The 19099-nt window shown below is 35.7% G+C and overlaps 2 protein-coding genes across 2 annotated transcripts in view; both read left to right on the plus strand.

Moving 5' to 3' along the window:
• LOC143430606 (circadian clock-controlled protein daywake) overlaps positions 1–19099 on the plus strand; it is a 210144-nt gene that overhangs the window by 168139 nt on the left and 22906 nt on the right. The window lies entirely within an intron of this gene.
• Positions 14056–17640, plus strand: Jhbp16 (Juvenile hormone binding protein 16). The gene is made up of 7 exons (XM_076907272.1): positions 14056–14061; positions 14112–14188; positions 14242–14334; positions 14494–14526; positions 14637–14919; positions 15490–15601; positions 17293–17640. Exons 1-7 carry the CDS (start codon positions 14056–14058, stop codon positions 17592–17594), a joined length of 906 nt encoding a protein of 301 aa, XP_076763387.1. The 3' UTR covers positions 17595–17640.

The raw sequence follows: 19099 nt of genomic DNA on the forward strand, positions 1-19099 counted from the left end.
TCGTCGATACGTCGACTTATCAATAATGTTCGGCAACATTTAAAATCACTAAAATTTCTCGGGGAACCGGTTAACATGTGGGATACTCTGGTCATTGTTATTCTGCTCCCCAAGTTAGATCGAGAGACAAGGATGGATTTTGAAAAGACACTCGTCGGCGATCAAATCCCAACACTGGATTGTCTCCTCGAATTCCTCATGGACAAGGCCAGATACCTCTATGCAGGAGAACATAACGCAAAACAAACCATCTCCTTTGCAAGGGTAGTCTCAAAACCTTCTGACGCGACAACAATCCGTTCCAGGCCTCAACACACCTTCAACACCTTCATCATGGTCTGCCCATTATGCAAGAGCAGCACACACATGCAAAGCATTACGGAGCAAATCTGTGCCAGAACGAGTAAGAATAGTCGCTGAGACAAACCTGTGCTCAAACTGCTTGCGCAAGGGTCACTTATCGAATCAATGCAGGTCCATGAAATGCCGGATATGCGATGGCTTGCACCACACTTTATTGCACCAGGAGACCAAGGAACCTTCAGCAGGTACAGAGCCAACAGTGTGACTCCAAGAGCCTGGGACCTCATATTCAGCACCTGTCATTAGCCGCCAACCTAACCACGGAAGAAGTAGTGACCATCGCAGTCATAAAAGTGCGTGGTAGGACAGGAACGTTTCTGGACTGCAAGACATTACTAGACACCTGCTCCACAGCCAACTTCATCACTGAAGCCCTGGCAAACAAACTCAATCTACAAAAGAAGCGCTGCTTGGTACCGATAGGAGCATTAAATTTACTGCATACAACATGCAATCATTACACAACAACAACCATTTAATCAAAACACTCAAACATGCGTAAGACACTCACATTTTACATAATCAAAACCATATCAATTTCGATAAGCCAGTACCGGTTCAAATGCTAATCGGAGCTGAACCAACTTTATCATTTCTTAGCGTAGGACAAATTCAATTATCAAACACATCAAACACAGACTTGATACTTCTAAAGACACAGCTAGGTTGGATAATCGGCGGCAGCATTCTCAAACGCGACAAAAAGGCAAAACAACCTCAAACGTACCACAGTGCCGAACTCCAATTCGAACTCGAAAAATTCTGAAAAATAGAAGAGGGCATAACTCAAACACATCTTTCACCCGAAGAAGCAGCAGCAGAAAAACATTTCAAGCGTCACATACAACGGCTGGCAAACGGCAGGTACGTAATTAGCACTGCCATTCAAGGATAATCTCAAACAATTAGACGACTCGTGGCGGACTGCCATAAAGCGACTACTTTCGTTGGAGGGCAAAGTGAAACAAGACGCATCGTTAAGGGAACAATACGCAATCGTAATCCAGGAGTATTTAGACCTCGGTCACTTATCACCTGCTACCGACGACCAACCAGGGTACTACCTGTCGCATCATGCCGTCATAAAAGAATCCAGCCGAACGACCAAGGTACGTGTTGTCTTCGATGGGTCAGCAAAAACTACGTCCGGCTTATCCTTGAATGACACGTTATTGATCAGACCAATCATTCAAGACGATTTTATTCTCACTCATCCTGAGATTTCGATTGTACAAATATGTGTTTACTGGCGACATCGAGAAGATGTACTGGCAATTCTTTGAGCGAGAACAGGACCGTTGATTCCAGAAAATACTACGGAGGAACTCCAGTGACGACATTCAACCGTATCACCTCAACATCATAGCTGCTCCATATTTAGCGACGCGATGTATCCACCAATTGACGGATGAGGAAGCAGAGCAGTATCCAATTGCAGTCAATATATTAAAACAAGACTTACATGTAGACGATCATATCACTGGAACACAAATTCGAGACCAAGCCATATAATTCCGAGATCAAGTTACAGGATTACTTCAGCAACGACTATACGGCTCCTTCTCCAATCAGATCAGGATGCAACTGTAAGGACACTCGGCATTTACTGGAATTCACAAACAGACTTCATCAATTATTCAGTAAGTCATGTCTCCTTTGGCAACCGCATTACCAAACGACCCATTCTCTCCGACATCGTCAAAATCTTCGATCCACTTGGTCTCCTCGGCTCGATGGTCGTCAAGGCAAAAATTCTACTACAACAACTGTGGCTGCTGAACATTTGGACGAATCGGTTCCATCTACGATTCACACGGCCTAGCAGGAATACCACACACAATTAAATCATCTAAACAACAATTAAATCATCTAAACTTCCCCTGGAAAATGACACTGGACGAGGCAGACGATATTCAACTGCACGGCTTCTGCAACGCCAACGAGAAGGCATTCGGGGCGAGCATTTACCTGTGGACGTCCAAAAGAGACCAAGTGCAATATACTTTGCTGTGTAACCGTACGAGGGTTGCACCGTTCAAGGTAATTTCTTTACCTCGATTGGAACTGTACGCCACTTTGACGCTAGCAAAACTATATCATTCCGTCCAACAAGCAATCAATATCAAGCCGTCGAGAACACTTTTTTGAAGCAACTCAACTATCACACTGCACTGGATTCATACCCAACCATCACTCTTAAAAACTTTCATAGCCAATTGAGTCTCGGGGATACAGAACAAAACAAACTGCGGAGTGGCGACACATCTCACCGGAGCACAACCCAGTGGATCTATTATTCAGAGGTGTGTCTCCCGGGACTTTACGCACCTTACACCATGACATTCTGGGCCTTCTTAGTTAACCATGAATGAGAATCAATGGTCGAACCTTTTTTTTTGTACTTGCACCCTCCACCTTCCTTGCATCGGGGAGGCTGGGACCGGCAAATGCCATAACTTCAGCCCCTCCGCCCTGGTCTCTCATCCCCAGGGAACTAAGCGAGCGCTTCAATAAATATGATAATTTAAGTTAGATATTAGTCCTTTCTACTATAACTGGTATCGCGTCTGGTGCCGCCACTGTCAACCTCTCCTCTCAATTTGTCCTTTTGTTATTTTCTCTTTTTTTCTTTTTATATTTTTCTTCCTGGTGAAGCGTTATGTATAAATCCCCTCTTACGCTTTCTATATGGTTTTCAGCAACGGTCATAGAATTGCCATAAGAGGTTCCTCTCTATATCATTTGGACCCTTGCGTGTCAACCTACCACTTGGCGAACCGGAAAATCTTGCGGAAGTCAAAAGGCAAGTATGTCTTACCACTAAATTACAACCCACCGAAATTTGGGTCGCTATTCCTGTTTCGCAAAACTGACCAGAGTTATAGCGGTCTTCGTTTGCCTGGCAGTGAAGGCGGTTCACTTGGAAGTAGTCATCGACATGACGACAGACGGATTCATAGCCGCGCTTCGACGATTCATCGCTCGTCGAGGAAAGTGTAACCAAATCTACAGCGACAACGACACAAATTTCATCGGTGCAAACAACCAGTTGAAGGAGTTGTACGAACTGCTGCAATCAGACGTCCATCGAGTCAGGGTCAACGCAATAACAGCACAAGAGGGCATCGCTTGATTATTCATCCCACCTCGGTCACTAAATTTCGCAGTCCTAAATGGGAGGCGGCCGTCAAATCAATGAAACACCATCTGAGAAGGGGTGTAGGGAAGACATTGTTCATCTGCGAAGAACATTCCTAATCGGCCAATCCTTGATCGACCTACCTGATACGAACTTCAGTAACACCCCATCCAACAGCTGCTACAATGGAGGCTGGAAAGAATCATCCAGATCCACTTCGGATGTGATAGCATTGTTAGAACCGTTACTGTCAAAACCTCTACGGTAACCATCGTGCGCAACGCCAAGAGTTTAGCATCGCTACCTCTTGATTAGTTCATATTCACTACCATACTCACACTCACATTTTCAGTTGTACCAATGGTTTAACGGGGCATGTTCAGTTCCCGAAACCATTGATTTCAAGGCTCACCCTATATTACATCGCGAGATTTATGCCACGGTCGAAGTGACTGCTATTTTTGAGGAAGGTCTTTAGGTTTTTCTACTATCTGGATGCCAACCTTAGATGGTACGTGACTTTACGCATACTTTGCAATTCTTCGTCTTCACTTTGTCTCAATAGCATGCACCGTGTCGTAAATCTCATCACTTTCTACAAGCCTTAAGATCACTCAAACAGATCCTCAAACAGATCACCGACCTACAATTTCCACTTCCACCAGTTCAAGCATCCTCGACGACTTCAACCAACTCCATGTAATCAAAACAGATCTTCGCTTTCACATTCATTCTATAAACTCATTTAATCCACGTATCATTTAATCTTAAGATACTTTTATATAGCGTAAAATAGTTGTGAAATACAAGTTAAATCTTGAAAACCAGATAGTTGATCATAATAGGTAGCTATCGAGTATCCAGAACGATAAGTTTGATGGTATAGAACTCTTGAGCCATTTTGATTCGCATCCAATTTTCTTGGCATTCTGCTTCTGTTTGAATTACAGCACTTATTGCGTTGTCCACCAAAACATCATATAATGTTTTTGGAATCGCAGTTGCGCATATATTTCCGGTTTTAATCCCGATTATTGTACTAATTTCTGCTGTTTGGCTGTACTGATTATGGTGTTCAAAGACTTCAATTTGGTGACAATTGCTTCATTAGGCATTTGCGCCATTTTAGACATATCGCCGTACAGTTGTATCAATGAATGTAAAGGTGAGAGACGCGGACTAAGGACTGTAATTATTTTTTCTATTGTGTACTTCTATTGTATTACGCGACATGTCTGACCACATAGTTTATTTTTAATTAACTGAACTAAATCCTATTCTGCCTGTGGATTAACCATACGCTTCGCATTATGACAGTTTTTGCCAAATTGGTACACGGATATATTGTGTCCGTTAAATGGTAGTACAATGTCTGTCGCGTCACGAATACTTATTTGTGGGATAAAGGAGTGGTTCCCTTCTAATGCTACTGTCGCGTTTTTCTCGTGAGGCGTACGGGAATAAGAATAACACTCGAAATCTCACTCTAAATTTTAATACAAAAATAACAATACCAATTGTTAGGCTCCAAGCCTTAATCAATAGCATGGATTTACAACACGGACACCTGACCGTACCGCTTTTGAGAATTTTCGACATTTCTCTACTTCATTGTTTCTTAGTCCTCTTTTTGGAAGTCAGAAGTCAAGGTACGTGAGTTGGCCCGCACGTCTGCAGACCACATGTGCACTTCAGCCTTCGCTTCTGTATACAGTGGTAATTGACGTGTCATAAATCCAAAACAGCGGTAAACCTGCAGTGAGCGAGTGCAGTATTACCCCTGAACTTGAACCCCAACCGCACTCCCTTACCTTACGAGGATTTCGGATGGGTGTTTCGTTTTTGGGCCGGTCAGTCTACATAGAGTGAAACATTTCCCATTTGCTAGCTTGGTTAACACCTAGTTTGAAAATAGTCTATTTAAGGCATATACTCACTAGATTTAACACATTCGGTTATAAGTCCCTTAGACACCTAGATATAGACACATAGAATAAAAAATCGCGATAGAATAAACTTTTGCTCAGTAAAAACTCAAAGTAAATAGTTTCGTTTGAAATACGCTAGTTCCTAATTTCTTCGAACCTTAATACACAATTCGATTAGTCGCTACAGACGTGCGAATATCAATCAGTCCTGAATGATTACTAAATCAACCAAGGGTTTAACACCAATAGCGGTGATGACAACAAAGATAATTCTTATCAACGGGAGCGATGCTACGACTACGATCCTTCCGCCTTACTGCTTGACTGTACTGAAAGCTCTAAACGAACTGACGGTTCTAAAAGAATGGAGTGAATGTTCTGAACGAACTGATCTAAACGAACTGCTCTGAATGGACTGCCGCGTGGGCGAAAATGTTGCTCTTTAAAACTGCGTATAGAAAAGGTTGGAACAGCCAAAAACAGAGAGGATGGATGTGCGGACGGGGGAAGCGAATATTTCTAGGAAAATGCAAGGAACGGAAATTGGTCATAAATAAACCAAAGTCAAGGATATGTCGTATACGGCTGGGTAACGTTCAGTCGCGACAAAAGTATGGAGGAAAACAATTGCTTGGTTTGGAGGATAGACGTAATCCAGATGGATGTTGGGATTAGGATAGCGCGCGGGCTTGGTTGCCAACTGCTAATCCTCGCAAATTTACGATTTCTAAAAATCGTGAAATCATAGCCGCCACAATCGTTATTCATGACTAATTATTTGTCTTTTATATCCCTAATAGAAAAAGCTTTATCCTCCATAGTTTTACTACAGTATGTTTATAATCCCATGCGGTATCCCACCGCTGTCACCAAAAGTTATCACTCTAATCTTACGTGTAACACCTCTACCGAAAGAGATTAACACGTTGACGCCGGCATGACCCACCGGTGGCCCATGCTAGATTGTTCTGTGCCATGCTAAATTGTTCCGTGCGGCGGCATGCATCACCGATGAGCCACGTTTGTATATCAAAAAATACGTAGCACAAAATGTTATTTTATTGATTTAACATTATACATTAACATTTCTACCTTATAATCAAACATTTAACACAAAATACATAAATTATAATAATCAATACATAAAATATAACAAAATATAACTACTTATATTACCGATGCAATTTTTTAAAACATTCTAAACAAAGTGCCGGCTTATCCGGACAACTGCTACAAAAGGTCATCACTTTTTTGGTTTTATTTACGACGTACTGTGTACCTTTTAGGTTTGCTAAGCGTTTGTAACATTCTTTGCATCTTTTCTTCATCTTCCTCGCGAGTCCTTGGTGTGAACATAAAAAATGTTCACTCTGTCTTACTATTAGTTCATCACTAGGGGGATTCTCATTCTTTAATAAATAATCAATAATTTTTTCTTTAAATTTTAAAATTTTATAACGCTTGGTTCCCCACTTTCTGTGTATGTACCACGCATTTACTAAAGAGGTCCCGCATATTAGTTCCACAACTTTTCGGTACCATTTTACTGTTTTCCGTAAACTATTATAATACGAACACATTTAGTCGGATATGTCAACTCCCTTTTTCGCACTGTTGTAAGAAAAAACTGTATCGGGTTTTAATTTATTGTCTTTGCCACGAATAATGGCGCAATTGTGAGATTTGGTAGTGGTTAGCATGCACAGGGGTCTTTTGTCTGTCCACTTTAAAAATTTCACGCCGCTCCGATTTTGAAGAGAGATAATGTCGCCCCGTTTCTGTTTTTGTTTTGCCTGCGGCGGTAAAAATTTTCTATTCATTTTTACTGTACCGCAAATATAGGTAAATATAGGTTCTTTTAGTGAGAAGATCTTCTGCTAAAGGAATGCTTGTATAAAAACTGTCGGTAAATAAAATTCGGCCCTTGAATAGATCTCCAATCAGTTTCACGACTACATCATGCGAATGTGTTTTTACAATTCTTGTTTCATTTTTTCCAGAATAAATATGCATATTATACGTATATCCGTCCGGAAGGCAGAGTTTGTACAGTTTTATACCGTACTTGTGCCGCTTACCCGGTATATATTGACGAAAATTAATCCGTTCCTTCCACGGAACCATGGTTTCATCAACTACTATATTTTTACCGAGTTTTACTGAATCTTTGAACGTACGAAGAATTTTGTCAACTATATTTCGGAATTTATGTAACCGATCCTCGGTTACAGCCGTAGCATTATCAGAAAAGTGCAAGTATTTTAATATTGCTAAGAATCGATCACGTTTCATTGCATTCTTTATACGCGCATTCGCATACATCGTATTTGTGGACCAATATAGCCGAATTTCGGGTAGCTGCACTACACCCATGATAAGCAAGATACCGATAAAGATATTAAATTCATTTTTTGTTACCGGGTTCCATGCCAGAACAGCTCGTATGGTTAAGCAGAGAGGGGATGGACTCGTCCGCGTGGTTAAGAATCAAAATTCACATCATTCTTTATCTGTGTCGCGTTGCGACAATGGTTGCCCTCCTAATTAAAAATAAGTTTATGGTACGGACGCAATCAACTAGCTATTTTTGAGGAGTTCCAAATATTTCTTATCAATTTTTATTACTTTCATTTTCTTAAGTATCATGATTAGGGCCTTAAAGATTGCTTTGGAATTTTTAACGATTTGCACCTTTAATGCCTTAACCCGATAACTATTGATATGTCATTAACTCGAAAAAGCCTAACCAATGTGCCACCCGATCGCGTAGCCTAAGCAGTTCTTTCCGGGGTTTTATTTTTACTACCAGGTAGTTACCACCTCCATATAAAACACAGTTCGTATATAAGTTTGTAAAGAATGTAAAATAGAATCATTATTAAATTAAATTACAGCACCAAGTCACAACTAAGCACTACGAATATTCCAATAAGTAATTTACCCAACTTATCATCCTAATCTAAAATATTAAAACCAAGCAAAAAAGTCGTTCTTGGTATTCTAACCACCCATTAAGCAAGACGAAGCTAGGGACGCAACAATCTGTCTACGATCGTTAACTTGTGCTCAGAGTCGCTCAGACCCGAAGCAGTCTCTGTATCCTACGCGCAGAATCTGTAACACGCAGCCTGGTCACAGTATACAGTAGAGCAACTCTCACGATTTTGTGCTACAAAGAATTTAATGCGCATGCGCGCCATTGAATCTTAGTTCGCAATCATCTGAACTTCTGCCTCATTTGCTCTTTATTTTTCTTTTTTCTTTCTTTCTTAGCAGACGAAAAGACGATTAAATAAAAATAGCTTTGTTTCATAAAAAATCGAATTTCATGATATTATAAGTATATAAAATTAATAATTATGTTATATATGACAAATAGTTCTGTAATACTCATTTCAATTATTAAATCAATATCAGGACAATTTGACAAAATTAATATTCATGTTACTTATTATTATATAAATAATATATAAAAATGGAAAAGAAATAAATTTTTTTCAGAGATAACAAAAATGAAATTACAGAACCAAATGTATCTATAGAAAAAGAACTACATAGGTATGTGAAATTATATTTTGCATTGTTTTGTTATTATTTTATATATAATTTTATAGTTCTATAATACACATTTCTTTTGTTATAGTAACATGTGTGATTATTAAAATAATGAATTTTTGTAATTTTAATTTTTTAATTTATAGATTATACCTAAATTGTATTCAACAAAACTCCAAAATATTCTGCCAACCTGCCATTCTACTGCCAGTAGTGTTGAGATAGAAATAATGGAATCGTAAATTTACACTTTTATTATATTTTATTTTATTTCACATTATTTTGCTGTTCATTTTGTGTCAGTTAATTTATAATTATATGATTGTATATCATATATTTAAAAATATTTTTTTATGAATCTAACAGATTTGAATATTACTGAGGAGTCTAGAACAAACCTGGTGATGACCCGTACGAAGAAATTGTTAGATGATAGTCTCAGAATGAAAAAATTATATGTTTGTTACCGATATATTTGTATATATAGGTATTAGGTACATATAAAATAACTTTAAAATAAATTTTAACATAAAACATGCAGTGTATAACACATATCTTGTATTTTTCATTATATTTTCTCTTGTTGCTTATCTTATATAATATTTATGTTCTTACATTTTTATAGTCATAATAACATATGTATTTTATATTTTTTTCGACTTTTGCTTTCTCCCCTTATTTTTCAGTGTATTAGAAATAATACAACCATTATTTTTATTAAATTTAGATTAACTGGATATGAAGATATGTCGGGGAGACATAGAAAGAAAACCGTAAAGTAAAAGTGAAACAGAAGTTCAGGTGACATTGCGAATGAGATTCAATGACGCGCATACGCACTCTATTTTTTTTGCACGCTGACGTTAAAGTTGCCAATAGAGAGTTACGTTACTGTATACTGTGGCCTGGTCTCGCACGAATCGCTGAAACGAGGAGCTGGTTAAGGCTCAGACTCGGGCGATCTCGGTTGGGCGAGACTCTCAGACTCTCTCTGGCTGCAGGCGGTCCTGCAGCTCTATTTGTACTCACGCGGGTAGTCGGTCACGCATGCGCATCGTTAGCTCCGACCCACTGCGCATGTGCGATTGCCAAAATATTTGTATTCATTTGACTTATTTCATATCTTTGTTTATTATTTATACTATTTATACATTTTATTTGTATCTTTCATCGTCCATAACTATTTTTAGTTATTAACGGGAGCCACTATATAGTGCCAAATTTATTATAACGTGTAAAATAATTATTGTAAAATTATTATATAATGGGTACAATAGGATAACCTTTCTCTCAGATGTACGGTCGAGAATGAAAGTGTAAGCATCGGCTGTGCGCTCGGCTGGTTAGTTCGAACACCGCTCCTCGGTGTTTCTGTTCGCGAACGTGGTCGAGCGATCAAAGTAGTATTATCGATCATCGAGATGTCATCGCTGATCGGGGCCCCAACGGTGCTGCTGCTCTTCCTGTGCGCGTCCGTGATGCGCGTGTCCGTGTGCGCGGAATTTGGTAAGTGCACGCCACTTCATTCTTGGATTTGACATTTCTTTGTTTTCCATCGTTTACTGTTCGACTAGAAGTTGATATTCTGAAATTTACTTTAGCTTTTTCTGTAGTTGAAATTACAGAAGTTACGATGTTGCTTTTCAGAAAGTACATTTCCTTTTCCATTATTTATATTATAGAATTGGTGATGTTAGATTGTTTACAAGCGTTTATCCGATTTTCTGTAAAATTTCGTTAAATCTTCTTACGCAGAATTTCTTTTAGCGTACGGTAACTTAAATTCACTGTCAGCAATTTTATTCGAAGTTCTTTTAAATCTTAAATAAGCGAGGAGATTATTGGTAGTTATTGAACATGGATAAATGGGACATTGAATGAGATAATAATGGTAAGAAGATTACGATAGTCTTAAAAACGTGGTTGAGTAGTACATTCGTGAATTATAGGTGTAATGTTAAAGTAATATTAAGTAAGTAAATTGTTGTCAGAGAACGCCAAAGGAAGTCATGCAATGCGGTTGCGATAGAATTGAACAGGTTTGCACGTGCAACTACAACGTGCATTATCGGTCATTCGTGTTTGATGCATAGGTTTATCCTCTATGATTGCTTTCTTTTGCTATACACTTATGACCCAGAAATTTGTAAATAAATCACAACGCGTAATTGTCTCCATAAAATTATTTCGGTTGTATACAATTTCTTTTTACTTTGTCCATAGCACCGTGTAAAAATCTATTTGCTCATATTTATTGTTCGTATCATCAAGGTTGAAATCAGCAGCTTTAAACCTAGCAAACCATATTTACGCAGTTCTTTCAGCCACAGCACCATCGCCATAAATAGCGCACACCTCGTTTTCCGCTTGTGTGACATTTTTGCCTTTCCGGTAAAAGAAAAGCCAAGTAAAGTAAATAGCATTAAATGCCTACAATGCGCTTTGTTCGAAAAATTAACGTATTCAATAACGTTTTCGATTATTCTGATATATTCAGACCTGTCCTTATTTCACCTATCGAAAATCGACGCGAACTTTCCGTAGGGCCCAATACACGCGTTATTTCTCAAGGAACTAATTCTTTATGTTCTCTAATGATCGCTATGCAAACGATTACAGATATGGAAGAAGAACTCGTGTATAAAAAAAACAATAGAATATGAGAATATAACTCACGTGGTAGTTAAACAAAAGATATAGGAGATGCATTTAGATTATATATTAATTCAATTTTTAATGAACTTTTATGTTAATCTGATCCAGAACTTTTATGTTATTAAGACTAAGGTAATTATAAATAAATTCAGAAGAAAATTATCTTTACAAGGTACCTGCGTTGGTAAAAGTTGAACAATAATATGGAAGAACAAAGAAGAAAGCTGGGATCCAGGTTCCTATCATTACAAATAGAACCGTATCGAACAAATCTTGTTTTCCGGCGCCAGCACTTTACCATACATGCGATTCACGCAACTCTTCATTGTTAGCCGTGTTCAATGCTTCTCAGCGTTTCTACGGTTCCTCGCGTAACGTCTTTACGTGTTACGTGAATGAAAGTTTCGACAGATGCACGCCGAAAATATTACCATGATATTGGATAACATCGGGTCCTTGTGTTGGTAACTTTCACCACGCGTGATTCTGGTTCGTTTTGGCTACCAAAATTTTCTACTGCCAATGTAACAATCACGAAAAGAAAAAGAAAGTTTACGTCGATTGACCTGCTTAAGAATTAAATGAAAATGTGAGATTCATTGGAACAAATGTAATAGAAGGTAAATGACGCAAGCGGTAGCTCGCTGCAATGCAAGGAAATAATATTCTTGTTTTTCTTGATTTTCTTCTTTATCGCAGCATTGTTTCGCAACGATCATTTTGCTTGAAGAAGTAACCACTGAGAAATGTTGAACATGCTGAACAATCTTGGCTACATTCTCACGTAATCGTGTAACGAATAGTTTTTCATTTGACAACACGAAGTTTGAATGTGCTTTGAAAATAATTCAAACCGTTTCTTTGGTAGACTGTGGTGAAAATGAATTCTTTTTCCATTTTTATTATAATTTAATGCAATTGTTTATGTCTGATATCATTTTATAATACTTATTATCTAGTTTATATTTGCTGGCTTTTTTTAAATAAAGTATTTAAGTGATTGTACCTCGTTCGTAAAAAGTTGAAGTCTGTTAGTCTAATCGATGTGTGAACTCGTGTTATTTATTAAATTCCGCTCTATTATGTGTTTCCCATCAAACACGAAATGTCTGATAGGTATGTCTCATTCTGTTAAAACAAGCCGATTGATCTGTTGCAATATTACGAATTTTCGTGAGAGAGGCGAACATCAAAACTGATTGGATGCGAAAAACCAGTGAAAAAATAAAAAATGATACTAAGTGCATTCTCGGATGACACAATGATAAACCCAAGAAGCGCCTCGACTTGCACAATGGAAGCAGTGACACGACTGATTCGAAAGTGAACGTCTAATAGATCCATCTAATAAAAGAATAACACTAAACCTTGACTCGAAACCAACGGCTTCTTGAACATTATTGCTGCTCCGTATGGTTAGCGTACGGTTACCATGTGCTTAATTAAACTGAAAACTGACAATAGAGTTGGCTCGGTTTTATCTGAACGGTGCTGCCGTAAATTTATTTCCTCTGTTCATTAACATCAACAGGATTAGCACATTCGATTATTAGGATCGAGTATAGCGATTTCTTTAGCGACGTGACACTATAATTAATATCGTTAAAGAGTAATACTGAAACTATCACGTTCTCCACTTTAAGGTTAATTTAATCGATCTCTCCTCATTATAATTTTTTTTTATATAGATTAGAAATTATTAAAATATATTTGAGTTGTTGAGTTATTAAAAGGGGAAATTCGGAAAGGATGTTCCGAAAATATATTCCATAACATTTAATTGTTAATAAATAAAAAATTAATGAACCACGAAGAGTTACGTGTGTCAACATCATCAGGGATTTCATACAGGGTTTTCATAAAACCTGACTAAATTTTATACACGCGTGCCAATGACTCTGAAGTGGTTAATATTTTATAAATGCAGTTAATGGAATGGAATCATAAACTTTGGATTCGTTTTACTCTTTAAACATTTCTCTAGATCTTTTGTGTATTTTTTCATCTATACTTTCTTGCACCCCATAAACCCCAACAACACAACTTTGTCGCAGTAAAAGCATTGTGATGTTACTTGCGCCGTGTGACATCACTTCCATAGTCACCTATGTCCGCATACGTCGATGATTGTGATGGCACGCAGTAACAGCTCGTTCTTGGGGCGCCAGCGTATCATGCGATGTGCGACCATAGTACCACTAGCGAATTACGCGTGTTATATGGTCATTCATGAATTTTTTAAGCAATGGCGTAAGCTGACATTTTATAATGGGAAACTGTATTTCCGTGCACATTAAAACCGTCAGATCTCAGCAGATGTTTAACATATTGAGTATTGACAGACATTTTGGTTGTTGTTAGCCAACAATTATAGTTACTGAAAGCCATATATACATTTTTTAAATCGTTATAAAAATGCATGCAATAGAGCATTAAAAGCTCTTTTTTTATTCAAATTGTACAATATGTAGTATTTATTATTTATATTTTTATTCTCTATTTATATTTTACATTCTCACTTGCAACTAACAATCGCTGTGTCGAGTTAGTTTATAAAAAATAATTTATAAAAAATATTCGTTTATAATTTGGATGGAAAAGTGTCAGTTACTCTCAGTTATTACTGAGAGAATTCATGAATGAACGTTATTGGCACGCGGTATCAGCACTGGAACAGCATCGCGTGCTGTTCTGGTGCATTTACATACGTGTAGTCCTGGTGATACGCTAGTGCTTTTTCGAAGTGCTTTTTCGCTGCACTATTAATTAATTACGTTTTTATTTTATTATTTTAAAATATAATTACCTATTTCTTACCTTCTGAATGCACGATTTTATTTGTTTTCTTTCAAGGTATAGTTTCAAGTATACGTATAGCAAGTTATCGTTTTTCTTCGATTAACTGCTAATTATTATTATATATAATATCTCATTGCTGTACCATACTGAAAATAGATAATTATGGTTTCATTTAATCTTTTTTCACGAAAATAAAGTTTCTTTTTTTTTATTTCAGAGGACTATTTCAAAGATTGCCATCCGAATGTGGCAGGTTTCGATGCGTGTATACGAGAAGCATTAAATAGGATTCAGCCTTACTTCAAAACTGGCCTCCCTCAGTACAATGTAGAACCTTTCGATCCTTTTTTTGCCAAGGAGGTGTCCGTGAAACGGGGAATATCTAACTTCGGATTTGTCTTAACATTGAAAAACGTCACTGAAAGTGGATGGACCGCCAGCAAAGTTACGAAATTCGTCAGCGATGTACCAAACCATAAGGTAAACGTTGATCATTAAAAGCTCTACTATAAAATAACATTAATCTGATCCGGTGTTTCTTAAACTATCGGTCGTAAACCGAAATGTTGAGCGCGATAAAATTTAGCACACCCATCTCATTAAAACGTGATTTCATTCATTTTTGTACACTTAAAATAAATCTTAAAATTACTTCTCTTCATGTGCATGCCAAAGAAATAAATTACGTACTACTCCTGAAAAAATATTCACTTCTATATCTTCACTTTCTTTTTAAATCTGTAGTCGTGAAATAATCTTGAGAATAAAAGGGTGTCACTGTGACTGAAAGAAGTTTAACCGCTGTTCTAGTCCGAAAACACTTTATCAATTTCTTATCAGTCTATTCTTTTAATGAAAATACATGAAAATTTGTTACATTCCCTTTTTCTTCCTCCCGTACAATTTTCAAATTTTTTACATCGCTGGTTTTTTATTTCTATTATTAAACTTTCTAACTATTTTATTTTATTTCTTATTTTAAGAGTAGCTTATTCTTAAGAATTACGTATAACTTTAAACATTTATTGTCATTATCGTTTAATATTTTAGATAGTTTATACCCAAAGTTTCCCTGAAAAGTTTTTATCAGGGTGGTACGAGTTCAAGGGGAACATGTTTGGTTCTAGTACGAGCAACAAGGGATACTTCACTTTGGCCCTATGTAAGTAAAATTAGTGATAATGTGTAGATCTTTATGTGGATAGAAAACATGTACTGTATGTATATATATACATGTGTATGTACATTCAAGAAATGATAGAACACCCTTAGACTTTTAATGTTCAAGAAAAATGATGATTTAATGATGATTTTGGATAACAAGTTCTTTTTAATCTAATTTTAATATTATACACAGTTTCAATTTCTTTCCATAATTTCTAGATAATATATATATTTACACTGAACCTTATATAAATTCTTGAAAAAGTTCTCTTGAAACATGCAAACTTTTTCAATTACAGTTTGCACTTTTTTTAAGAAATAAAATTGTTTTGCATCTAGATATATGTAACAAATGAATTGCTCTAATACATTGAATGTTTATCAAGTCATCATAAAATGAATATAATTAATTATGAGGTCTGTTAAGTATAAACCGTTATTGTTGGAAAACGTCGTCTTCCTCCATATTCTAATAGTGGCTATCATTGGCAATCAGTCAATTATATTAAACGAATTAATGCAGCTGTCTATACTGAAAAAGTTGTGAAAAATGATTTTGTACGAACGATGTGAAAATTTCAATTTTTAATAGTCAGAAAAAATCCAAATGTAAATATTATAATAGAAAATATATAGGGATAATTAATTCATTATTATATCAGTCTAGCAATCAAATTAATGCTTTAGAATAATCAAGAACCGTAATTGAAGAAGGCTGAGATTAAATTTGAAGAAATATTTTTCGAAAGAATTTTACATATACATATGTATATACATATTACGTTATACATATATGTAAAGAAAGGGAAGGTGTGTGCAATATATTAGAATTTAAATAAAATATTTCTTTTTGAATAAAACTATACTTATCATTTTATCGCACATACTTCTCATGTAAATATATGTAATTTTTGTGAAACAGTATAAACAGTGCTCAATTTTCCACACTTTGTGTATCTAAAAGTCCAAGAATAACCCATTATTTTCTCGCTGTTCGTATCACAATAATATAAACACGTTATAAAACAATTGTGTTCGTAAAATAAATGTTTGGAACTCATAATACATTTTCCTTTGTATTATAATTTTAAATCTCAAATGATTACTCCTTTTAGAGCAAATTTTTTTATTAATTAAGTAAACAACTACTGCATATGCAGACAGAGTTTTATAAATGTAAAAATACCGTATAATTTTATGAACAATGTGTATCATTCATTTTCTTACGCATTTTTACGCAGTCTTACGCATTACGATTTATATTTTTATTAATTTTTAATACGTTCATTGCACACACTAATATACATATAACTGTTTTCTGTGCGCAAAGTTGTACGAATCTTTTATTTAACTATGCAAAGTGGCAGTAATAAAAATAATTCCAATTTTATTAGGTCGGTACAAAAGGAATACCCGGTTTCATATGGTTGAACTTCATCTTTAAAATTTTAATAAATTTTAAAATAAATATTATCAATATATAAATAATTTTAAAGCTTAGAATCCGCTCTTTATTTTAATTACAAATATATATATGGATAATATTTATTATAAAATTTAGTAAAATTTCAATGATAAAGTTTAACCATATAAAAATCGACATTCATTATGTACCAATCTAATATTTAACACATACACAAGAAAAGTGTAGAGATGTAAGTATCTAAGAGTTTTATTTTCTTCTTTCAGATGATCTTGTTCAAACAACCACAGTTGTCAGAAAACCCGGTCAAAAGATGAAAGTAAGCGTGGACGTGGAATCCATTAGGGACTTAAAGCTTCATATCACGAATTTACTATTCGGTCGACAAATGCTGGAGAATGCCCTTCTCAGAGTAATAAATGACGCATGGCAGCCAGGGTTTGTGATGGTTAGGGGTCTGATCAACGAGCTCGTCTCCACAGCATTCACGGGAATTTTTGGGAACGCTTTCCGTAACTTCCCCTTTGAGAAAATTATCCAACCCAGTGCGGAACCCAGTGTGAGTTAAACAATTGTAACTTTTGCTGAAAGACATTTACAGAAGTATAAAATGAGTCGTGAGATCAGAGAAGAGGATACATCCTGCTGGAGAAGATTTAATCGTGTACAGAAGAATGTAGAACGTAGTAATGTATCGCGATTTTAACATTAAAAACAGCGGTGCGGTTGTCGACAAAAGTTAACAAGCAAAGCGGTCGTTCAGAAATTATTTAATATAAGGAAATTAATCATAATGTTGTGAAGCGAAGTGTTTATATTTCATAAACAGTTCGTTTTTCAACCTATGTTTATTAAGACAATGGCAAGACAAACAGAATGGTTTTTCTTATAATACCCTGTATATTTCAAAAAATTGTTGTCTTTTCTCTTAATTTGTGAAGTCATACTTCTGTTTTTTTGCATCATTAATATTAATTTATTTATTTTGTTCACTTAGAAAATAGAAAATTTTTTTTTATTTTCTAACGTTTCTATATTTTATTTATTCATACTTTTATTTGTTTGTAATATTTCCGTTACAAAATAATGCATTGAGATAGAAACTGAGGGAAACTTACGTTTGAGCGAAAAAATGGAAATTCTTTGTTTTGTGCACATTCCCTGTTTTTAACCAATGTACTAATCCTTTAATCTTATCTCTTATTCAGAGAATTTGTATTTTATTGTATATTGATTCCATTTGTCACAAGCAAAACGTATTTTAAATTAGAAAATTCTCAGAAATTGATTATTCCTCTTACTCTTCAATGGTATACAAAGATAAGAAACTTATCCATTTATTTTGAACTTTATTGAATTTTGCACTCGTTGACATGATGAATTTCATAGCAAATTATATGAATAGTAGAAATTTCAATTCACTTGTAAGCAAATAAATAAAATTTTCGATCTTCACTTTTATATACATCACCATAAAGTTTGTATTCCAACAGTGTATTCCGAGTGTCAAAATTTCATAAAATTTGCAATCACAGTTAAATGAAAATAATGGAAATTACTGTTAATATCTATGTAATATCAATATAGAATTTATAAACAAATTTCGTGCGAATAAAATCTATAAATTGATCCCAATCTGTCGACCAGCAGAGTACATAAAAAGCAAAATCAAAAACCATACTATCCATCTATAAGTTTTCTAAAGCTAAATCCATTTTGATAATTGTATAACTAAATAATATATAACTAAATTTTAATAACTGAATAATTGCAGATAGAAAACTTGCAAATGTATTCATATGTCGTTTACCTGTCTATTTTATTTATGCTGCATGTAAAATTTTTCCAATTACTGGTCGGATTTAAATACTGGTTAGTTTGTTCCATTCCAATCAAGTACTAGTCTATCAGCACAGGTTATCGTTTATATTTCATGATGCTACGACTTCCTGAAGCTAAGTTTAGACCTTCGTATACACGAGTAAAGCTGGTCGGACTACTGTACTGTTATCGAAAATGATACTTCAATTTATTGCTCCTTTCAACGCTTCCAGTTTTCGCCATTCCTCCTTA

Source organism: Xylocopa sonorina, chromosome 15 (genome assembly GCF_050948175.1).
Source record: "Xylocopa sonorina isolate GNS202 chromosome 15, iyXylSono1_principal, whole genome shotgun sequence".
Classification (NCBI taxonomy): domain Eukaryota; kingdom Metazoa; phylum Arthropoda; class Insecta; order Hymenoptera; family Apidae; genus Xylocopa; species Xylocopa sonorina.